The 25,579-nt window shown below is 39.2% G+C and overlaps 1 protein-coding gene across 2 annotated transcripts in view; it reads left to right on the top strand.

Annotated features, from left to right (window-relative positions):
• The window catches only part of LARGE1 (LARGE xylosyl- and glucuronyltransferase 1), a 282,370-nt gene that overhangs the window by 219,424 nt on the left and 37,367 nt on the right, over positions 1 to 25,579 (top strand). For both annotated transcript variants that reach the window (XM_082763070.1, XM_082763071.1), the window contains 2 exons: positions 14,275 to 14,387; positions 15,599 to 15,724. In XM_082763070.1, the coding sequence (XP_082619196.1) occupies positions 14,275 to 14,387; positions 15,599 to 15,724 (239 nt within the window). The remainder of the gene's footprint in view (positions 1 to 14,274; positions 14,388 to 15,598; positions 15,725 to 25,579) is intronic.

Below are 25,579 nucleotides of genomic sequence, written 5' to 3'. Positions count from 1 at the left end.
GTGGAGCATAGCTTTTAAGAGCAGTTTCTGGCAACACTGTTGTCATGATTTCGGGCCACTTCCCAGCTGGTGTACATCACACCTGGCTTTCCTGCCTTGGTGCAGTGAGGCCAGCTTACAACGGCTGAGAATCCCATCCTGAGCCTCTCAGAGGATCTGCAGAGTAGATCAGACTAAATTGTACGAGACAATGTATTCAGGGCAGTTTTCAAGACCCAAGAGAATTTAGTCTCTTGACAATAATGTCTGCTATTATTGAGATAGCTCAGAATTCATTGTCAGTCGTACCGCAGCATGGGAACCATTTCTCAGAGTGACCCTTTCATCTGTGGGGTCTGTTAAGTTCTTACTGGAACAGGCAATATGAAAATTAATGCCAGAACAGAACAAGATGATCAATGGTAAACTGAGGAAAGGACAAGCACCTAAAAAGATGGGGCAGTGCTGCCGGTGAGGTTGTCAGGAAAGCTAAAGAGCCTCAGGCTCAAGCTGTTTTCTGTGTTAACATTTCAGTTATCACTGGAAACGTAGCTCTGCTGCTTCCGCTACTGTTTTCCGATCCAAAGTTTTTTCTTATGTCTTCTGTGTCAGAGAACACGTCTTGATTTGAACCAAGGACTGATTAGGGACTTCCCTGTCTAGAAACATGAGCTTGTTTATCCTGTGACAACCCAATTCTGTGCTCTAAAATCAGAGTGCTAGGGCAATCACTAGGGAACATTTGTATAATCTTTGGCCCTGGGCATTTCAGACTTCTAGACCACAGAAGCCCATCTTGAGGATTTGAGGCTCATCTAAAATACACTGCCTTGGTGGAACTGTTAGGTACTGTAAGGAGTCTCAACAGCTTGAGCTTAAGATTCCTGCTCCCACGCTGAGATGTCACATTACCAGATTTGTGGATTGAGAACAGAAGGGAATGGCTAGCACCTAACAACTTCCTGCCTACGTGTGCCTTGTGTATTATTACTTCCATGTTTCTAATGACGGGAAGGAAGCTAGAACCAACCTCTTTCCTTAATTATTTGCCTGAAAAAAGGACCTGTGAAGAATGAATTGGAAGCAGGAAGCGTATGTTATGTCATTTTTGCAGAACGAAGAATAAAGGCAAGTGTAGGGCAGATTGTTTATATAAGATTGCACTGTTTCTCATCTTGTGCTTCTTGATGGTATTGTGCATCTTCAGTGCAGAAAGCAAATGACTAGTAAAACAGTGCAAAGTGGGGGGGTGGTCATGGCACAGTCTGTGAACCTGGTCTGGAAACATGGTAACTGCTTTCATCTGAACTATGCACCCTTGTGCTCATGACAATATAATAATGGATCTGATGGTAGATAGTGCAGAGTACTTCTAATTTAACTAAACTCTTCTGCTTTTCAGAATCACTCACGATTAATGTTTTAAATAGTAATTGTTGCCTAATTCTGTATAGATCTGTTACTAAAATGCCTTTTTTTTTTCTTGGGATGAGTCAGAATTCCATGAGAACCACCTGAATATAGCAGTAATTTGCAAATTAGCTTCCATAGATTCTGACTCAATCTAATGCTTTTCTCCATGGGGTACAGACAGGAATATAGTGGTTGTGTGAAAGATGTGATTTTTCAGAATTGTCTCAGTGAATAAGTGAATAACTCATCAGTTATAGAAATTTTAAGTACCTGCTATGGGGGCCTAACTTAGTTCAGCCATGCCCTCTCTAAAGACCATTGCCACACTTGGTACCCTTAGGTTTGGTTCTAAGTACAAGAGCCTTTGAAAATAAATGCAAAAAGCATTTTAATGAGGAAGAGGAAGGAAGGAAGAAAAGAAGGAAGGAAAGATGAGGAAGGATACTTCCAACAGCAATGTCAAGGCAAAAAGTAACACTCTTCACCTACTCAGATTCACACTATACCAGGTTTTTGGATTAGATTATTTCTTCTTTAAGAAACTGTGAGCTCATTCAGCAAATATTGTTATCAGTGCAAAGCATACTTACAGACGTGCTTTATAATGCACAAAAATATATTTGGGGTACAGGCGTCATACACATTATACAGATAGTAAATGAGGAGGTGACAATACGCTGTTGATTTTAGGTGCAACACGAGAAACTCGGTCTGTTTCTGTCAATGGTGGAAAGCTAAAATGACAATTCTGCTTCTGAAGACCACATCCCTATATCATTGTTGGCTATAATCTGTAGCTTCCACTTAAAAATAATCTATCTAAAAGCTGACTACCCTCAGAGAATAGCTTCCTTTCCAGTCTTTCTAACACGGTTTCTAAAGCATGTGATGTTCTGAGAACTTGTTTACAGCACGCTTGACATTTCTGAAATGCGGGTCAATATGTATTTGATTTTGAAAAATGGTGCCTCTTGTTTGAGAGGCCTATCCACGTAATAATGGCATTGCTGTGACTGAATTAGTCTTCTGTTCATTGCATTCTCTGAGATACATGCCCTACTCCTTGGCAATTGAATCTATCAGGCCATGCAGTAACTGCCTTTTTTTTAAAACACCTTTGTTTGAAACAGTGACAACTTTCATCTCCCAAGAAACCTGTGTTAAAGAAATAACAGCATTCATACTGTCTATACCACATTCCAGTTTCCATTGTGCTGAAACAAATAAAAAGTATATCCTTTTAGGTGATTAAATCATCCACTTTTGGGGATTTTTACAGGTCTCGCCTGAGTTCATAATGTATATCTCCAGGTAATGTATGTAAATAGGACATATGTGTACTGTTGCAATCTACTGATTTAAAGAATCGTTGTGAAGTGTGATATTTTTAGTTTGATAAAGACAGTTCTTTATGTGGACATACGTAATTTGATGAGCAATTATGTTGTCCAGCACTCTGAAATGCCCTTTCTTTATTGTAGTTAGACCATCATTAGCAGGTTAAATTTAGATGAAAGATTTGCACATAAAAGCTTGGTAGAGGCATCCAGGTGCCTAAACTGAGAACAAAAACTTCTATTATATGTCAGCAGAACCCCAGACAAATGCACAGTAATAGTAAAACCAGTACTTTTTCTTCTGAAGTCCAAGTTCACTTTACAGCTTCTCATTGTGCTCATAAAGGTGACTGTGTAAAGACACTTCTTTTTGCAGATGCAGAAACAGAGGTTTTAGCCAAAGTCTCAAAGCAAAGACAGAGGCGTTACTGTTGGTCTCTGTCTTTGGATTTTTAATGGGTAGTGTAGTGTCTGTCACAGGTAGAGTGACTTAAGATGGCTTTCTACACAGATGTCTTTCCACACCCTTGTGTGGAGAGTGCCAACAAAAAATACTGGAATGTGGTCATAGTCAGATCACTCTTAGGTGCTACAGGCTACAGAAATTACTATGATTTAACTACTTTAATGGCTAAGCAAGCTAGGTTCAGGACTGATCCTTGCTTTTTAAAAACAGTCTTCAATATGTGAGGAAATCAAGAGACTTTATACTTCTTGAGTTGGAGATGTTCTAAGAAAGAAGAGCCTGCAAAATTGAGTTGACACTAAGATCTCAAAAGCAGCAGCAGCTCACTTCTTTCTTTTCCTCATTGTCCTCCTATGTTCAGCCACATTCTAGTTTAAACTGTTCTTGCTGTAGCTCCTCAACTTATCCGTCTTCCACTTGTCTGTGTCAAGCTAAGCTGAGGGGAAGACAGAAGCACTGTGATAGGTAGTTTCTACACTCTTGTTTCAAGGCCTTAGAAGAGGAGGTGAAAAGAAAGTTTTCCCAAATAGGATCATAGAATCATTGGCAATTTAGGCCAGAAAGGATCTCCAGAGGTCTTCTGGTCTTTTTTCCCACCAAAAGCTAACTTGGGTTGCTCAGTGCCTTTCCAGTTTGAGTTTTTAATATTGTTAAGGATGAAAATTCCACAACCTCTCAAGACAGCCTATTCATGTATTTGAGTACTGTCATGGTGTGAAAAGTCAAAAATCAACATTTTTTTTTCCTAATAGATCATCGGGATTTCCCTTGCTGCAATTTGTGTCAGTTGCCTCTCGTCCTGTTTCTGTGCATCTCTTAGAAGAGTTTGGTTCCATTAAGTAGTTTCTAGACAGCAATAAAATCTTCCCTTAGCCTTCTCTTCTGCAGGCTGAACAAGCCCATTTCTCTCAGCCTCTCCTCATACATCACGTACTCCAAGCTCCTGGCCGTTTCAGTTATTTTCAGCTGGACTCGCTTCAACATGTCAGTATCTTTATTTGATTGCAGAATCCAAAAGAGTACATCAGATATGATGGTCTTACAAGTGCTGAATAAAGAGTGGTAATCACTTCCATTGACCTGCTCTCTACATTGTTGCTATCATAGCCCAGTATGTGGTTGGTTGCCTTTGCCACAAGGTCACACTGCTGGCTCATGTTCAACTTGGTGTCCACCAAGACCCCTAGGACTCCTGCAAAGGTTCTTTCTATCCAGTTGGCCTCCAGCCCATACTGTCCATTCAGAAATAGTCCTGTACAGGACTTTCTGTTAACTCTATGTAGCTTAGCCCACTTGTCCAGCCTCTCAAGGTCCCTCTGAATAGCAGCCCTGTCCCCAGTTGGTCTCAATGTGTGATGTTGCTGAGGTTGCGTTCTAGCTCATCTCCTTCTCATTAATCAAGAAGTTAAACAGGATCAGCCCCAGGATCAACTCTTGTGGAATGGTACTTGTAACTGGTGACCACCTGAGTGTTTTATTGCTATATTTTTTCATTATATTACACAACCCCCTGAAATTACCAGTCCAAATTACTTTCTGCTCACCTTATAGTCTACCTATGCAAGCTGTACTTCACCACTTCATCTGTGAGCATGGTAAGAAGTTCCACATACATTTTCTCCTTAAACAAATGCATTGCTGTGTCTCTGTTGTGAACCGAATCCTGTCACTCTCCTATTAAAAGAGAAATGGTTGTGGAGGAAGGATTGACCTGCGGCTGACCTCTAGGTGAAACCATTGCATAAAGTACATTGTGTTTCTGTTTTTTTTTCTTTTTTTTTTTTTTTAAAAAAAAAGTTTAATCTTAGCAGCATGTTCATTCTGTGCTGCTTTCCTTCCTCTAATCCACTTATTAGGACATTTTATTCATCCTGAACCTAATCCAGTCAATGAACTGTCCGTTAAGAGGAGAAGAAAAAAAAAAAAAAGTCTGGTTGCTTCTGAATACAAAGCCCCAAATTCTTTGTCATGTAACTGTGAGGAAATACCTGAGAGACTATTCAGTTCATGAGCCACATTTCTTCCTCTGTTCCTCAGAACACCTGACCAAGAAAACATGTGAGTGCTTCTTAATTATTGTGTCCATCCCTACAATTAGGTTTGTGGACTATCATTAATATTAGAAGCCAGCCAAGATAATTATCACCCATGCAGGGTGCATTTTTCCTCCTGTCATATCCAAAGTTTTGACGCCTCAGCCCAGGTTAAATATGATGCTTTGAGAAGATCAAACCAAACAAACAAAATTAAAGCAATATTCCTTGTAAACTTTCACTTTTTGCTGCATACCGAGGAAGAAAAAAAAACATGGATAAGCATCATGGATAAGGTCTGTATCTGATATAAATGCCTGACTCCTGAGTTAAATAGACTTAAGCTGATTTACAGGAGTTGAGGATAAAGAAACAGATTATTTTTCTTTTAAAGGTGAGTGATTCTGTGGTGCACAGTCCAAGACAGATTAGTTTTGGAAGATGTTCTTGCTTTCATCAGGGCAAATGCTTGGCAAATCCTAGCAAACGTTTTCAGTTTTTATGCATGGGAATAAGCTTTCTGTGTGATCCCTTCCAAACATGCATGCACATGGGAGAACAAATGCAACAACCGGACCTCCTACGTAATAACCCTGTGTGGTCTGTACTATCCTGTGATTCATCTTCAGGGCGGCTCACACAAAGTGTAATTACTCATAAAAAAAATGGAGACATACAATGGAGAAATGCATGAGAATAAGTCTAAGATGGATAATCAGCTGAACATAAGTTCCAGGTTTAATACAGTTGTCTTTGTGTGCAAAGTACTTTGTGTGATCATCAGAAGTATAAACACAAACATTTGAAGTATGAGTACAGTAGATATTTTGTTGTTGTTGTATTGGGCATCGGCTTTTTGCTACACTTTTGCATACTGGATGTCTGCAGTGCCAGATAATTTAGCTCCCTAGTTCACTCTTAAATCTTGGCTCCCTGATCATCTACAGGGTACAGAAATTAGGTGGCATCCTGTCTCTCTTATGTAGCAACCTGGCTTCCTTCAGGAAAAAAAAAAAAAAAAAAAAAAAAAAACCAAAAAAACTATTGAGTGTAATTTGGTCATAGTTCACTCCAGATAATATTTTTAGAAGGTAGTATGGGTGGGACTATACCACGTTTGTGTCCTCCTTCCAGCCTTTCAATGCTGCATCAGGAGACTCTGATACTCCCAAATGCCCTGATGACACTCTCCAATGCACACAACATAGACCCTCAGTTCAACGCTAAAAAATCCCCAATCTAGAGGACTGTAACACAGTTCTCACATTATGTGTAAATGCAAACAGAAAATAAATGTTATGTCTAAAAACTGAAAGAATGGTAGGTCCTTAAAGACAAGACTATGCAGTATGAATGTCACCAGCCTGCTGAAGAAAACACTCCATAGTCTTTGACCTGGGAGCTAGAAATCTCTTCTTGGAGTGAATGTATTTTAAAAGGTAGATCTAGTCGCTTGTCCACGTCTAATCTCCACAAGTCAAAGAGGGGTACTTATAAATTAACAAACTTCAAAGAAAATACTGAAAAACTTTCTATAAAGTTGAGAAAAATGGCTCCAGGAGCTTTTCTCAGAGAGGGTCAAGGGATAGCTAGATCATAGCTTATAAGTATCCGCAGGAGAAAGTGACGTGTTAATAGAGGGCTTGCCAATTCAGCAAAGGTTCAGCAAGATCAAATGGCTGCTGGTCTGAAGACCTGTACAAATCAGAAATTAGGGATATATCTTTCATTAGGATAATTAAGCACTGGAATAAGTTAGCAAAATTTGTGACAGATTATCCATTGTTGGAAATTTTAAATCAAGACAGTGTTTTTCTAGTATTTATGCTCTAGTTAAAGCACAAATTGATTTTCAAAAATCCTGTGGCCTCCATTTTACAACAGCTAAGAATTATCCTTTCTGACTTTATCACTTAAATATGTACTTAACCAGGACTTCTTTCCTCTTGATTAAAGTCACCCAAACACCCAAGCATATGAAAGCATGGGTGATTTGCAGTGTAAGAGCTTACTGTATTTTTAGTATTGGAGAGAGATAAAATTCTTTAAAACTCGATTAAAAAAAAAATTACATTTTCCCCATGTATTTTTTTTTTTAAGTCTCACAATTCAAAGTGCATTATCATAAGGTAAGTGCCTGACCATCTTTCTCTTAGAAACAGCTTTTGGCACCTCCATCATGACCCCAGACATGTACAGAGATACACACCGAGTACCTATTTGGTGCTTCTTCTGTGTGGCAGTGACATGAGATGCTTACATCCTTAAGACAGCTCACCTCTGCTCCATTCAAATTGATCATTGCCCTTCTGCTACAGCATGGAGAAGCTGAAACCTCCCTCATTCCCTTTGCTTGTCTGAAGTTACAATGTGTTAACTGAGATTTACAGCTTATGGATTTTTTTTTCTGATCAAAAACTTTCCCAATCATCTTTCAGATTTGAATTTAATGATTTTTTTTTTTTGCTGTTTTTCTTTTCCATTTCTCTTGGAAGCCATCTCTCTAGCTTACCAACTGACAAGTCACTGGCATTTTTGCTGTCCACTGCCTTTATAATGTAATCTCAGCACCTTCACAAGGACTGTGGAGCACAAAGGCTATAAGAAAACTGAGGAGTTTTTCCAAGCTCATGTAAGGAGCTTCATCACAGATGGTTGTCATCTCCTACTGCTCTTTGCATGAGGTTCAGAAAACATAGGGAACCAAGAAAGATTACTGCTGTTACTGTGTCCTGTGAAGCCCAAATCAGGCAGAGCCACTGGGAAGAACTCTTACTTCCCTTTTTGACTTTGCTAGTATTTGTTCCTTTTGGCAGGCTTGTTTTCCACTATAGAATTTAGGAAAAGATGATCAGCAATTTAGGCGTGGAAATTTTATCACTTTGCACAGCATTGGATTTATGCAAGAGAAGGCCAAGGCCTTACTCAGAAAGAATGGCACCTCAACAATAGGAAAACATTTAGAGAACCAGAAAGTTCAGAGCTACAGTCAGTAGCTCTATATGAGGACAGAATCATGCTCCAGTATATCCCACATCTTTCCTCTGCCTAAGGAGAAGCAGCATACTTTGGAAGAAGTGAACAAAGCAAAGCAAAGCAGACAAAAAAAAAAAAAAAAAAAAAGAGAGAGAGGTATTCCATTTCACTAAATGGTCATCAGAAAGTGTAAACAAAATGTCTGTAATGCTTCAGGAGGAATCAGGCTCCCAGCAGAGTGAGTGCACTAAATTTCCAAATGCACTCTATCACAGCTTCGCTTTCAATATTTGTGCTGAGAAAACAAGGGCTATTGCATTCTGTCACCAAGCCCAGAGGGATGCCCACTTTCCATTTCAAAACAGCTTCTCAGCTCTGTTTAGTTTTCTGAGAGAAAAGTTCAAGTGTGGAGTCATCATTTATTCTCAATTAACACATTGTGCATCTCTGCAAGTTTTTATTAGATGTTCTGTGTCATGAAAGGCTTTTTTGGAGAATAAGGCTGGTATATGTAAGTGCATATTAAACAATGTATCAGGATACCACAAAATTGTGTTAGAATGACAGTCCTTTGGCCACTGTATTAAAAGCTACAGAAATAAGATGTGCTTTCATTATGGCTACTCAAATTATGAGCAGTAGTTAGATAGATGGTATAGAAATCAAGTAAAATAAATCATTCTTTCCATCTTGCACAATTACTTCCATGCAGCAATTTTCATCCAAACAAAGACTTTAAATGGAGATTTAGAAATGTGTACCATTACTGTTGCAATGTCTCTTTTGGAAGAAATGTGTGGTTTTGTGGAATTGCAGCTTTAATTTCATTTTGTAATCCCTAACGGACACATACTTATGTTTTTCTGTTTATGCTTGATACTGTGGCTGAAAAGTAGAGTGGTGAGGAGCTGTGACCCAGCTGATTGCAAATTCCACCCTTAACAAAACTGGTAATTTGTGACCCAATCCAGCAAAGGCACAGTTACATTCCTACTATTACACGGTGTGACCACTTCCACTGATTTCAGGAATTAAAAAAAAATATACATAAATACGTGCAGGATTACTAAGCAGTTGGTGCTATCGTGACACTTCTCCTGGGTTAGCACAACTACAAACCCCTTCCACAGCACGTAAAGCTGAACTTTGTGGTGACAAATATGTTACATAATGCATGGCAGCTTGCTGTTGTTTGTACTGCCTTAAATCTCTGGATCAGTTATGTGTTGTAGTAAATTTCCATAATGTCAGCCCTAGCTAACATTATTTCTTACAGCATCTAAGACTCACTGGCTTGATGTATGGTCTTTGGTGTGCTGGTTAGGTGTTGTAAAACCCCAGTAATTATTTTAAAACACACTGTTGCTTTATAATATATTTTAAACCATGTCCTGCCTGTCTTTTCAGGTTTTGTAGTGGTGTCTGCTTGCTATCTAGATGGTTCACTGTGTAGTCTCAGTTGCAAGAAGAATTTTAAAACTCTTACAATGACAGGCTCTGCAGTGCTGCTCACATAATGTGGAATTGCATAAGTAGCTCACTAAAGCATTTTGTTCCACCTGAAAGAAACGGGCAAGGCAGTGCTTACAGATAATGATTTCTAAGAGTAGCTACACTCTTCCCCCTTCCCCTCAGCACTGAGGATTTTTTCAGCCACCTTAAAATGGTCATTCTAATAAATTGATTGAGTTTGAAAGCTTGTTCAGTTTCACTGTAACTTCTGTAAGTGATTCTGTTCTATGTTAAAACATCATTTATTACTTCCTACTCTACCATAAATTCCTCCGTGAATTTCAGAAAAAGCCATAGTCTGTGTTCCTGAAGCGAGAGGTGAGGCTGCTTGATAGCACTCCCAAGGAAATTGCTGATGTTGCTGAAAACTTTCAATTTGCTATTTGGAAAAGCAAAATGAAATATTTTGTTCTGGAGCAGATTAACAAAAAAAAAAAAAAAAAAAAAAAAAAAAGGCTGTTTTGCTGAGATGGCTTGAAGCACCTACTGAAACTATTGCAGAGTTGAAGCGGTGGAAAGGCAAAAACTTTGATTCTGATTGAATTAAAAAAAAAATGGAAAAGAACGAAAATTGATACCAAAGCTTCGGATAGACCCAAAGTAAACCCTTCATTTTCCTTTTCATTTCATTAAAACATTTTCAACAAGATTTTTCATTCGTATCACTTTTCAAGAGAAAAATATTGTTCTAGAATGTCATTTTTAAAATGTTAAAAAAAAAAAAAAAGTATTTCCAAACTGAAATGTTCAGTCTAAAGATGTTCATGCAGGTTTTTTTTTACCTATGGTGTCCAATCTATTCACCAAATTCCCCCCCCCCCCCCCCCTTTTTTTTTCTGGGGTGTGTATTTGTGTGTGTGTCCTGAAATTACCTTTTTGGAGAAACTCCATTTTTTGTTTGTTTATTCTAGCAATTCAGAAGCTGTCAAATTTTGGTAGTTCAAACAAAGTCTCATCAAGCTAGGGGAGAAAATGCCATTCAAGTGAAAATTGGACTGTGGATGTATTCCACGTTTAGTGATAAAGCTTTTTTTTTTCTTTTCTTTCCTTTTTTTTTTTTTTTTTCTTTTTTCCCCAAGAGCACTTCAAGATATTTGCATCTCTGTGTATGCCTGAACTGTCTCCTCACAATAAGGAAAATGGGGTGTTCTATGGCCAATCATAGTTTGTTTAATAGTTGTGAGACATTTGGATTGCCACTTTTCTCTTTCTGTTTATTTCTTGCCAAGCTTTCCCTTTGCTTTCCTCAGGTAGGTTAGGGCAGTAAAATGCTGCACTCATCAAATATGAGATGTCCCACTGCCTGGGGCCAGATGTTCATAAAATATTCCTTTGATATTTTTTTTTGTCTCCAGTCTCTTCCCCCCCCAGCCTAGCAGCCCAGAGTAAGTCCCTTTTTCCCTTATGTTCAGCTCCATGTCAACTTGAATTTAGTCTGAGATTTGAGTCAATTTGACTCTCGAGGCAGGGGCTCCTGAGGCAAATATTTCCCTTTCCGTGTTTCAGATGCTGCTCGCACACTAATTGCACAGATTGGAGTTAGTTCATTTGCTATGTTTGCTTTTGGTAACAGAACAATATAGAAGTAAAAAGACAATTCTCACTTTTGAAGAAAAGGTACTTTTTCCTTTGCATGAACAATTTAAAAGTTTCCAACACACGTGCTTTTGCTTTGCTTTTGCACAAAATAACGTTCACTAATTGGGTAAATAGTATTAAATTTCCTCTTAGTAGAAATCTCATATTCTCACTAATACTAATAAGTAAATATTTAAAATTGCTATAAATATCCTCCTGTAGTTATTTTTACAGCAGCAATAAATTAGAATTCCAGTGTGAGAAGCCCTGAACAGAGACTGTACAAAGGTGTTAAAGCCAAACTGTTAGGTGAATTAAAATAGAAATCACATCCAAATCAGTCTTGGCAATGGAGCATTTAAAGCTTGTGAATATTTTCAATAGCCACAATTGCATCATAATTGAATACATCCCCTATTACATGTATTCCAGTTTTCCTACCCCATCTGCCTCTTATTCTCTCAGCTGCTACTGTGATAGCCCCTCAGGACAGCATAATCTCTTTAGCTGCAACACCATAATCTGCTGCTAGAATAAGAGTGAAAGACAAAAAAAAATGGAGTATACTGCACATACTAAAACATTTCCCCTTTTGCTCTTCAGATTGCAGGCTTAAAGACATTTAAAAAAATCTTAACAAAAAAAAAAATAAATGTTTTATTGTCCATAAAATACAAAAACTATTACATTAGAGTTAACTGAATCTTACAGTCATTCTTTATTTTCCTTAATAAAGAGTTTCCTTTGCTATACTTCACTGTTGAAACAAAGCTGACAGTTCTTGCCAACTGGAAAAAAATCCACTGCCAGAGCAGAGCTTATCCCACTTATTTTATTGCTGCAATGCAAGGAATCTGCTTCACATTGCTCTAGAATTTCAGACAATGCACAGTGGCCTTCTTAGAAGCTAACGCATGCATACTACACATTCCAGGCTTCAGTTATACTGGAGAGGAGACAAACACATTGGCAGAAATGCATTACAGCATGTTGTGATGATGTGTCCCTTTCCAATCCAACAGCTGGAAGCAGAAAGGTTGACTGAAGATGAAAGGGGATCCCTCCAGCACAGGTTCCAGCATCCTTGGTAACCAGATGGACTGAATAGGAAACAGAACTAAAATAGGCCGCGAAATTCACTGCCAGAAGAGGTTTTCTTTTTATTCACAGCAGTGATGGGCTTTACTAGAAAGGAATTTGCCATGTCGTAGAAACTGAAGATAGAAATGACCTGGAACCTCCTTTGTTCCATCCCAAACAGTGCTGGATCGTTCCATGTGTATTTACTAATCTTTGGGTAATCTAATTTTTTAAAACTCATGAAGTAATGGATTTTATCTGCCATTTTTTGGTTATGCCACCACGAAGGATTTAGGAGTTTTTTTCCTAAATATTCAGGCTACATTTCGTTTCTCATTCTCATCACTTTTAGTTTTATCATCTTAGATTCCCTTGGGCAGCTTTTCCCAGTATCTGCTTTTTGGCATTTCATATTCTTCTGTGTAGCTGTCCATGTTTCTCTACAGTTGTCATGATCTTTTGGAAGACCACTGGTTTCACATCACTTGCAGATGTCATTGCTATTCCATTCACTCTCCCTTCCACTAACGAAGATGGGTAAAAGCACAAAACCTATCATCGCTCCTACTAGGTGCTTCCTGTCAACCTGCTAGGCTGCTGTTTATCATTACTCTTTCTTTGTGGTCCTTCAGCTCGTGTTCATTCCCCATGACAGTGCTCTTATCTAAGTCTTTCTGAATTAATTTTTCAAGTAAGATTTTCTAAGACCTTGCAGGAAAGGTTTTGCCAATGCTTCAGTCCAGCTTCATTGCTTCTGCTATTTTCCCTTCTTCCACACAAGGGATTCTGTCCAAACAAAAGCCAACTGAGCTAGCTCAAATGCATGTTGAGCTATCCATTTTCCCCCTTCAGGTGTTAACTTTCCAATCTGAGGGTCCTGCTCTGTGAAAATTTGCTGCCTTAATGACAAGCCCTCTCAAAGACTAACATGTGACGGGCACTGTTTACCACAATAAACTTATTCAGAAAGGTTTCAGAGATTCTAATCAGATGTCGGGTGACAAACAATTTACTAGGTGGAGTAAGGACTGTGGCTTTATCCTTCACAGCATGTATTCCATCCTATGCAAAAAGTATTAAGGGTCAGGTTTCACCGCACATGCATTGAGTAAAATGTGTATGGGTGACAAAATTCTGCTCATCTCAGCATAATCTTGGTTTCAGGCCAGGTGGAAACTCATTTACACAGTGGGATTTTGCAAGAAGCAGATCTCTGGTCAGTGTAAATACAGCAAGTCTCTGGTCAGTATGAAGATGTCAGAAAGGAATTCATACTAGATAGATCAGAATTGTCTCTACATTTTCTCTGGCAGACAGTGACCTGACAGAATACCCTCTTCAAACCTATAGCTTTTTGAAATAAGGACTGAGGAGGATTGCTTCTGACTGATAGGAGGTTCCTTCTTTTTTACTCGTGATGTTGTCTAATTGTTTTTGGAAAGATAAAGCTAGTATGAAGTTAATGTCCATCATATGAGTCACCTATACAAATTCATTTTGTCAGGAATAATCCCGGTGCTAATTATGTCATAATGTAATCAGGTTTTAGCAATTAAGACTGCTAGAAATACGACATCCTTCTCTCAGTCCTCTTCCTTCCAGTTGCATTTCTCTTTGGCTACTTTATCCATCTTACAAGAGTCTGCATGACCTAGCATTTGCCTGTATACTATTTCTTCTCTGTAGCCTCAAGGATTCATGAAAACTTTTTTCTTACTGGTGTAGGGAAACCTGAAGGGTTTTTTAGTCCTGTGTTAGCATAAGGGTAAGGCCTGTAGTCTGTAGATCCCTGTTTATGTCCTTGTTTCAACTGCCATGAGTCAGCATGTAGATGGGAAGGGCCTTGACTGGAAGATGGTATCACGTCCTCTCTTGTTCTCTGCACTGTGTTTTCCTTCAGGAGTTATCTTGCTGCTTCTCGATAAGCTACGGAAGATGAAATGGGAGCAGATGTGGAGACTCACAGCCGAGCGAGAGTTAATGAGCATGCTGTCCACTTCACTGGCTGACCAGGTGAGTAGGACACTGCAGGGTGATAGCATAACTGCTACTCCTTGGATTGTTGATGGTAAGAAGGGGAAAGAGGATGAGGTATGGGAAAGGGAGAGAAAAATGTTGAGCCTGCAGTCACCATTTGTTGAATTGTTGTGCCAAGGAAAGTGTGGAAGAGAGGAATAGAGATCTACTCATAAGGTTTCTCTTACTACACTGACATTTTTACCTCCTATGCATCAATGATTCATAAGATGGACAACTGGCATTTTCAAGCTTTAACTTTCTTTTCTTCTTTCTTTAATATAAAACCCTCCAGACATTTGAAGTCCAGACATACTATATCTTTTCCTACTGTTTTGTCTAAGCAGATTGTGGTTCTAAAAGTCTCTAGATGTTTCTTTACTGTTTCTGGCAGATAAGTCCCATGAGTCTTTAATGTATGCCTGGCCACAACACCCCTGTGAAAACAAAAGTGCTGCTGTCTCCCTGCCACAGATGAGAAACTGAGGCTGAGAAAAGAAGTAGTGTGCCTATGCACGGAAATGCTTAATTACTCTCTGTGATTCCTGCCAACTCTCCATTTTAAATCCAGAAGCCCTGTTAATGTAGTACTTACTGGACCTGAACCAATAAGTCGTGCTCAACAGCTTGAGTGTATTAACTCAATTCAGCATCATATTTAGATATTTCTACTGCTCCTGAGCTACATCTGGTACATGATCAGTCACTACTAAGCAGGCATGGTGCTTACTGTGCACATAGAGATGTACGCATATGTAGAACATCCTTGCAGGCTGATCCAAAGCTACTGAACTTCATGAAAATGACTCCTGTTACTTCCATTTCATGCCCTTTATTGAGAAGTGATGCAGTACTTACTAACAGCAGTCATTTTGACATTTTCGGCATATTACTCTCCCTGGTGACTAGAAGAGAAACCATGTCTCCCGCCTGCTGTACAAGGTACTTGTATTTGAAAACTTTGCTGGAGACCATTAGCTCTTTGTGTCAAGAGAAAGCCTGTTTCTCTAGTTCAGATATACCCATCGCTCCTTAGATTGATAACCTTTCCTGGAAACAGAATTGTGAAGCAGAGTTTACAGAGTTCAGCGTGAATAACTATTTGCATTTCAGCCTTGAGAGTGAGAAGGACAGTCAGTTTATAGGGGCTGACACCACCCCACTGTAGAAACAACATACCCAACTGTTTCTCTCTTTCTGTCTGCTAGGATATCTTCAATGCAGTCATCAAGCAAAATCCCTTCCTTGTCTACCAGCTTCCATGTTTCTGGAATGTTCAGCTATCTGATCACACTCGTTCTGAGCAGTGCTACAGAGATGTGTCTGACCTGAAGGTATGTTTTATGGGTAGTATCCTTCAGCACAGAGAATGAAGGGCACCACTCTGACAGAATGATGAAGCCCCTTAAACAGAAGGGGAAACAAGTACATAGAGCTTATAAGGACACCCAAGCAATGGCAGTAAACGTGACTTCAGCTTTGTGCATTTTGACTGCTAGAAAAGTGAAAGATGAATGCTGCTTTAGGGTTTGGCAAGGTGTTAGACAAATGCATTCCATTCTTGTGTTCCATGACTTGTCTATGCTGTCACCCGCTACTTTTGAGCCATAGTTCCTACTACTGTCCCAATTTTTAACTCTTCTTGGCTAAAAAGTACAAAATCTTCTTTTGTACTCGGCAAGTTTGAAATTCTTTAGTCAACATTGTTTAATGGAGTGAATTTCATAAAGAGAGTTAGGTGGACCCTAGCTAGAAAGACATTAGCCAAAATGTAAATGCATGCACTTCACCCAGGCACACCACCATTCAGTTTTCCAGGACATGCTGAGTAGAAACCTATTAATTTAATAAAATGAAGCTATAGTATCAATTTAATAGCACATTTTTCACTATTGTCAAGTAGAGTATAAAAGAAGGATGGATTCGAACCGATACGGGTGAATTAACATCAAGCATACTTTGGTCATTTTGAAAGGTGAGACTCAAATGTAGCAAGTGTAGAGTTCAGAATTGAAGCTGATTAAGCTTCTGCTAGGTGCAGAATAAGACGGGCTGGCTAAACAGCGATAGATGCCACTAGGATAGACTATTCAACATCAGAGTATAGTAAATACTAAATAACTTCTGCTGATTTATTTCAAAGTTCACTTAAAGTTCATATACATGTACTTCATTTTTGGTTTGAGAGAGTTCTTGAAAATGTGGTCTTTAAAAAATCATGGAACCACAGAATAAATTGCAAGGGATCTCTGGACACCATCCAACCCCCTCTCACATCAGGACCAGTTTAGATGAGGTTGCTCTGGGCCTTGTGCAATTGTGTTTCAAATATCTCCAAGGACTGAGATCCACAGCCTCCCTGGCCCCCCGTTTCAGAGTTTCAGCATCTTTATGGTGTACAATATTTCCTTATATCTAACCAAATTTTCCATTGTAACAATTTGTGGAGTAATGGCAGAAGTGTTCAGTATGAACTTCAGACACTGGAAGAACACAGAAAAGCAATCTTCCTGGACACATTGATTCCAAAATGTGGACTTTCCAAGAGACAGAAGATATACTATATGGGGTAACTGACCAGCAAAAATGGCCAGTATTGCTTGACTTTCATAGATAAAATATTTACAACCAGCTATTAAAGCGTGGTCCACAGAAGACAACTTTTTAAATTAGGTCGGTATACTGATCAGTATATTGATCAATAAGTGTTTTATGATAGATGTTTGTAGGTCAGCATCCACATAGGGACTTAAACATGATGGTCTTTTGCCTTGTCACAAGGCGCTGGTTGAAATTCTAGTTCTGTGCTCTTGTTCAGAATCGTGTGTGGAAGCAACTGCCAGGTGTCTGACAGCAATTGCCTGAAACAAAAGAAAAGAGATGTGGTAGCAGGGAACATGTTTTCTGAAAGATTAAATTTAGAAAAATATCTGGGAGATAACACAGCATTCCGTGAATTAGGGTCTTACATTGAATCATGTAATCAGCTGACTACAGTCAGGGTGGGATTCAGCGCCAGGTTAAGACACATACATTTGCCTCTGATGAGGCAAATCACTCTTTGGACTCCAGTGATTGCATTGACTAACTCCCATCAGCTGTGGGACATCTAGCTCATATGTAAGACCTGTATGTTAGCATTTAATACAAGTGTATTGAAAAGTAAATTGAATCCTTTCTTCATTATTAAGATAATTGTTTATAATTATAAGTTAGGCTTGGTTGTTTATTTACTGTATATTGTATCACTCCAGCAGTTCCATTACAGCATAGGCAATGAAGTCTAAGATGCAAAATATCCTCCACTGGCATGAGTTACTTAACTCAGAAAGAGGTGCAGACACACAAGTGATTTCTTCATCTGAACTGGACTTACGCTGCTAAAATTAGGCATATTCCCTAAGTACTGTGCTGAATTGGGGCTGAAATTCTTTGCTTTGAAAGAGAGGCAGAGCCTTATCTAGTGCATGTAAGCCCCACTGATTTCAGTGAAGCTCTGCCCATACTCAGCAGTTAATGAAGTGGTCCTCAGTCAGTACTGATCAGTTGGGTTATGCATTTTTTTGTTGTATGAAGAACTTTCAAGTTGTGAATTTGCATTATGAGAATTAGCATATTTCTAGTTCAAAAAAAAAAAAAAAAAAACTGGGCTGGTTTGGTATGTGGTCTTCTCAAATAAGCAACAAATGCCATTAGCCCAAATTAGAAAATACACTCTTAAAATCACCATACTCTGTTTCCATGGCATTTAATATAAATGGTATGACACAACGTATTTGGCACAGCCTGTATTTCATGGTAAGACTGGAATAAAAAACAAGGTAGGAGAAACCTCAAGGGGAAGAGGGGGAGAAAGACAGATTGCGAAGTTTGTGCTGGAGGATTAAGAAGGATAGCATAGGAAAGAAGGAAATGCAGGGAGAGATTTAAATTCCAAGGCAAAACTGACCAAGTCAAGTGCTCCTCAGTCAGATCAGACCGTATGCCACATGTCAGACTAAAAAGGCACTGATTTAATTCGATCTGGTCTCAAAGTCCATGGGATTTGAGGATTTGTCTTCTACACAACAGCATTGTGTTAAATAAACTTAGACCTCTAGGGCTGGCTCCTGTTCAAGTGTGTGTGTGTATGTATATATATATATGTATATATATATATATTTATACAACACTTTTCTTCTGCTTTGTTCACATCCATGCAAGCAGAGTCTGGCTAGCACACTTTTTGGAGGCCTATGAAGCACTTGAATGTTTCATAGTACCTGAAGAGGATTCTAATCATTTTTTTTCTCTCCTTATGCTCCTCATTAAGCTGCATCTGTATCAATTTTATCGATTTTCTTTTAATTGTGTTACGTTAGAGAAGGTCAGATGTTTGACTACTGCTGAACTCTTGCAGCAGCGAGGCAGCATACACAAATCTGGGAAGCCTTGCATATAGGGATCTTTTGGAGCAAGCTGAAGAAGAACAGAAATACAGCTAATCAAGTCTTGCATTGTTAGTGAGGACTAATTTTTAATCCATGTAACCCAACATCAAAATAAGATCACTTCAATATTTTTTCTTTTTTCCAAAGCCTTACTTACCTCCTTTGTCATACTGTATAGTGCTAAAGGACATACTGTACACAGCTAGGCTGATGTTTGTTGGTTTTGCTCTGCTATCTGTGACATATGGAACTACAACTTCAATAAAAAAAATTACATATACAAAAATTTTCCTTTTCTCACCTCAAGGGCACCTTTTATAAAGATGCTTTGAATCAGTCAAGAATGACTAGAAATGAATAATTTAAACAGAAAAAAAGAGCGGGTTAAGAGGAAGCAGATGCCCTTTAATTCTTCTTGCCGAGTAAGCCAACTGCAGCCTCTAAAGGCCAGAGGTGTTTCTTTTTGCATGGCATTTGTTACACCTTTGAGAAACAATCTAGAATTGCTATTGAAGACTGGCAAAAAGATATGGAAGTACACTGTTTGTAGGTATCCACTGTCTCCTATCTTATTTATCTCAGCTCCCTCACATGGTCCACAGTGCCCACAATGCTAGTGGACAAGCATGTGCACTCATGGCACAGCAGTGATCTATCTGCAACTGAAATTCATTTATGTATTACTTTTTCTGGGTTGGCTCCTGTGTTTGCTTTCCTTTTTGGTTAATAGTTTGCTCTGTCTGTAAGGAAATCTCAATTAATGTGATTTGGCACAAACCAAATGGCAAGAAAAATCCTATGAAGGTAATGAATTGTGATGCCTCTGACAATGAATCATGACCTCATTTTATGAGTCAGTCATCAAGAGAAGTCTAGCTGTCAAGGGTACAGATGCTATTTACACACACAGAATGGGGTAAGTCACAATCACAAAAAAAATGGATGCTGGATTTTTTCAATGGAAATATATCAAATTATTAGAATGTGCACCACCGCCCCCCAATAGGTAAGTGGCTTATGTCCCGTTATGACTGTTTTTGAAGCTGTCTTTGAACACAGCTGACAGCAAATTAGGAGGTAGATATATAATTGACCTCATGAATTCCCCTTTCTGAATTTGTTTTATGTGATTCACTCTGCCTTCACTGGGAATGTCTTCCACAGTAGAGCAACTTTGTAGGATTGCCAACAAAACTTTATACAGATTCTTGTTTATAACCCAAATACATCATTTCAGATCTGCCTCAAACGTGACCTACTGCACCTCTCTCTGTTCCAGTCCCTGAGCCACCCCATGCTGTCCAAGCACCTCAGCACTGATCTGCAGCAGCTCTGGCATTCTGCTGCCTTGCATCTTTTAATGCCAACCAAGGAAGAGCTACATTGAGAGGAGCAAAGGTCCAAGAGGGGTAAACATATCACTCCCATGAATGAACACAGCACTCAGTAAGGTGATTCTGTTGTGCCAAAAAGAGAGCACGATGATATTGTAGAGGTGTTTTAAGGGTGTTGCTGCAGGCAGGAGGCCTCTTGTTAAGCATTGGTACAGGAGTTGGAGGGAAAGCTGCAAATCTTTTTGAGGGCAGACTGAAAACTTTGTGAACTAGATATACAGATACTAGATAGGGACAGGGATTGTCAGCCAGTATAGGCAGTAACCTCGGAGGGGTAAAGTAATCCCTGCGACCATGGAAACTAAATGAGGCAGAACAGGGATTTGAATCCCACCTCTGAAAGCAGTGCCTGTATCTCTGGGCTGCTGGCTGCTCTGAACTGAATCCTTTACAAATATCTTTTTCAACTTTTACTTTTAACTTTTTTTTTTTTCTTAAACATTTTTAACTTTAACTTTTTAACTTTTAACTTTACAAATATCACTCTGGAGCTCTGAAACCTCCCTGATGAGATTTTTATGAATCATTTGACCCTTTCTGAGAAAATTATGTTGTTGAGGTTTTGGCTTGTTTTTTAATAAACTATTCATTTCTGATAAAAAGACAACATAAGAATAAGGTTTCCAGACATCTCTAATCCAGGCATGGGTTACACAAGTGGTGCTTGTTTGCAGTGTGGCTTGGGGCACATTTAAACCAAACTTTTCAACAACATGTGCCTGAAAAAAAACGTACTGAGATGGTATTACAGTGGCATACATAAGTGTCTCTTCTATGCAGAGTTGCTGAACATTTTATTGGTGTTGAATTCAATGAGAACTGTCTGGTTGCCTAAATAAGGAATCTAGTTTTTAAGCAGGAAAGCTACCCATCTACAGAATATAACTTTTACTTATTTACCTAAAATAGCAGTGTGCTTATGGGCTTAATTAGTATCTGTTCAGCACTTTGCAAAAATAAACTTCTTCAGGCTTAAATTTAGGCTTAATTTATTCTTACTTTTTTGCCCCTTCAGCCTGGAAGATAGGTAGAGAACCACAGAAAGGACAGAAAGAATATCCTATATTCTCTGATTTCCTAAGGGCTGAAGTAGATTATCAAGATCTGTTTTGGGGTAAAAAATGGAAGGGATTGTGGTTAAGGAAACATTTGACCAAATATTTTATTTGGAGAGAGCAGATGGTTTGAGGGGAATATGGATAAGAGCACCTATAGAAATAGTGTTGTGTTAGCTAGCTTATATTTTAGTGGATTGAACATTGTATTTGAAATATTTAATGTCTCCAAAGAGGACAATGTGGCTGGAAACTAAAGAGGTTTGCTGGGACTTCTGGTTTCAGTTTATTTCTATGCAGGTAACCGAACTTAGAGCCCCCTCCTACACTCTGCCTGTATATAATGTCCTGTTACCTTCCGTCTCAGAACCCATTGTCGGTCTATGAAACACCAACTGTGTTATCACATGAGTGCTGTGAGTCAGAATCTGGTGAATAAATGGGAACTACCAATTCAGTGTGGTGTGTTTCACTAGGTCACAAATACATGGAAGTGTTCCAGGAGGCTAACTGAGTGTAATCAGTGAGTGGTAAGGGTTGCTGATTAAGTAGGATGGTATGAACAGAAATGTAGATGGTGCCAAGTTGCTTAATGATGACTAACCAAGTGTTAAATAGACGTGGAATTTTAAGTTCTGATCTTTTGGTACTTAAATAGCTAAATGAAGATTAAAGAGTGCATTTTTCTTAGTTCTCAGGAGGCCTTGATCAGGAATGGGAAGGATCCATGGGACAGCCTGGAGGCTAGCACTGTTCTTGAAGTGTCCACCCAGATAATGTCACTGTTTTTTCATATGTTCCAGGTGCAATTTCCTCTGTAAGCTGACAGAGCTTTGGAATAGCTGAGAAACTAAGAGGGAAAATAGAAGCAGAAATAAATGCAGTGTTACAGTGCTATTCAGTCTTAGAAAAGGGATATTGTAGTAATGAGATTTTTAGTTCCTAGATGCTTTCTCTTTTTAATGTTGTGATAACACTAGCTCAGTCTGCAAAAAGTGGATTCTGAGTTCGATTTTTTTCTTCTGATTTCCCTGTAGTCTCTTTCCAACTGATTTTTTTTCCCCAATCAATTCATTGCTGCCCACAGTAAAGTTTATAATGTAATGGCCTTAGCTTTACCTGTGCAGGCTGTTGTCTTCATCATGTCACTGAGGCCTGTGACAGCCCATCCAAGGATGTCTTGGCCTGTACAACTTGTGGTGTGGCTGATTGTACAGGAAACCAAATCTGACAGCTACATGCAGAACTCAAGGTGAATTTGTGGGCTAACAGGAAAAAAAAAAAAAAAAGTTGTTTCTGGGTGTAGTGTTATATATCAATGGTTAAGAATCTTGTTGCCTTTTGAAACCTACTATTCTTTTTTGTGCTTTCACGTATGACATAATATTTCTGAAATCAGGTTACATTTGAATAGCAGCCTGCTCTTTCACTAAACCTGTTTTGTGGTTTCCCTACCTCAGGTCATCCAGATGGTTGCATAGCTCCGTTATGTTCTCTAGCTGCATTGACGTGTACTGTCTTCCTTGATTAAAAAATCAGCTTTTCTGGGCAGTCATCAGCTGCATTCAGCTTTCTTCAGTTCACTTCAGGCTCCCTTGACATCTGTACACATACAGCATCCTGACACTTTTCAAATCTGATCAGATCTGAACCACCAGCTAGGCCCCTGACACTTCCCAGACTTTGTACACGCAACAGATTTGGAAGCAGAGCAGTGAACAGGCTCTGCACTGACAACTGCAGTTGTCTGGCTTTGACATCGTCCCCCACACAACTTGGTAGAGGCGTCAACACCGGTACTTGGCTGCGATGTGACAGTGTGTGTGCACTGATGGGAAATGCCTGCAATGCTGGGGAGCCTGTCCTGTAACAGTTGTTGAGTTTATCATCTCTAGTCTCTTCTGTGATCGCAGTCCCTAGTGTGAGGGGCAAGAGGGCTCAATGGGGGCACAGGATGCTCATGGAGACACCCAAAAGAACACTCATGAATTGTAGATGCAGTAGGGAAAATACACTGGATTTTTGCAGTGTTAAAAAAAAAAAAAAAAAAAAAAAAAAAAAGCATTTTTGTTCCATTTCCCATGTTTTCAGTGTTCTTTGATCCACTCTTAAAGAAGCACAAGTTACCAGCAGACTGACAATTTCCTTTCTATGCCTGCTAAAAAAAGTGTTTGCTAGCACCCTGTAAAACTGTGTAGCAGCCCTTTAGGTACCTTCAGTCTTGTTCTCCTATTATGCTGGCTTGTTTCCCTGAGGTTGGATTGAGTCACTGAGATCTTTTTGCATACGTTTTGGACCTGGTGCTTAGGGACATTGTTTAGTGGGTGACATTGGTGACATTGGTGGTACGGGGATGGTTGGACCAGATGATGTTGAAGGTCTTTTCTAACCTTAATGATTCTGTGATTCTATGCCTTTGCTGCATTTAAATTAAATGGGTAAATATGTCAAGTTATTTTCAAAGAACAGAAGTCTCGAAGATGCACTTTTCAATGGAGATCTGTCACCTTGAATATATGCCATGTCCTAGGAATTCTGGCTAACCCCCCTTTTGTTTCCATGTTGTTTTGTATTTTCTGCAAATATTGCAGCAACATATTTCACAGCTAAGCTATACTTTTGAATATGTGAGCAAATGTAAAAGAAGCAAAGAATGTAGCATTATGTGGGGAAAAAATTGCAAATATTTTTGTACAAATAATTTCCAAAATTTATAATGTGTAGATGCATCATGAACTTGATTTAACATGTTCCTGTAATTGGAAAAAATTATTTGCCTATTTCTGAAATGATCTTACTTCTCTATAGTTGCTTTTCTGTAACTTGTATTTATGGCTTTTTGTGATCCTAGTAACTTCAGCAGTGAGATCTTAGGAAATGTTAAAGCTTTCCATACCAGGAGAGATTTTCATTGGTGTTGGCTATATAGAGAAGGCTTTGTTTTTTTGTGTGTGTTTCCCCTTCCCCTTCCCCTTCCCCTTCCCCTCCCCTCCCCTCCCCTCCCCTCCCCTTCCTTTTCTCCTCTTCTCCTTTTCTTTTCTGGGGGGATGAGGGGAGGAAATATAAATACTCAGTGGAGAGGCTGTCTTGTTTACTGAAGTTAGTACTGGAAAAGTTCAGGCAATGTCCTGTTCTTTCTTCCTGTAGCTTACTCATTCAGAAGCAGAGAGGGTGATTTAAGAGGGCTCCCTGTTCCTGCAGAGCTGTACTGCTGACACCAAGGGGACTGGGCTCATCTGCTCTGAGCTGCTTCTGTCCGCTCCCTGCCACAGATGCAATGTGCAGAGCAGAGCTTACCACCCCACCGGCTCGGCAGCTGGCATCGCAGTGACACGGTGCCTTCATGCAATTCATTTAATGCATTCAGAGAACCTCCAGAGCTCCTCGCTTGGAAATGTTCCCAAGGGAGACTTTTTTTTTTTTTTAATCTCTTTAGAAGTCACAAGAATAAAACTGAATACAAAGCACTTGGTTGTTGGTTGTTTTGTTTTGTTTTTCTTATGCCTAAAATATAGCCTCTATAAAATGAAATCATTCCTGCAAGCCACTTTTGGCTCCTTGATAGTTTTTCCTTTGAGCCCCATTCTCATTCACACTGCCAGGGATCAGTGCAAAGTCGCCTGGATGTAAATGAGAATCAGGCCCTTTATGTCAGCATTAGAGTTAAATCTAGGCCAGTGTGAGAGTCATCTCCCATTAGTAGAGGCTAAATACCTGCTAGAAATAGGAATTCAAGGGGTGAAGCATTGTGCTGCACCACTATGTTGTATAATGCAACTGAGATCAGTCTTGTTTAAATGAAGCAGTGGAGAAAAAGGAAGCCAGATTAAATTCAGTCCTTTTTGAAGGGTGTACATAGATACAAGAATTCATTTGAGGCTTTTTCTCCTTAGTGTCTAACAGGAGAAGAGTCTGCCTGGCCTGAAACAGTGAATCAATCAGTCATATGGAAATCTGAGATTAACGCTTAATATTAACATCCCTGAATCCCTCATAATGCCACCCTCTTCAAAAGAGCCTATAAACCTGTATGGTCTGTCATGAGACCAGTGGCAGCATTTAGGAGGTGCTGCATCACAAATTTGAGCAGCACCCCAACTCCTATGTGCATGTTGTGGTATGGATGGGTTTAAAAGAGCATCGTCTGTACAGTATGCAGTCACTTGTGAAAGGCACGATAAAGCTGTCCAAATAAAAAGACAGAAGGAAGTTGGTGTAGATCTGGGGTTGCTGTTGTTGGTTTGGTTTTTTTTTTTCGGTTTTAAGAGGGCAGTATACTAAACACACACAAAAACAGGGGTTAAAGCAAA

The sequence above is a fragment of the Aythya marila genome (assembly GCF_965140915.1).
Source record: "Aythya marila genome assembly, chromosome: 1".
Classification (NCBI taxonomy): Eukaryota; Metazoa; Chordata; class Aves; order Anseriformes; family Anatidae; genus Aythya; species Aythya marila.
This window is presented reverse-complemented; position numbering and strand designations above follow the sequence as displayed.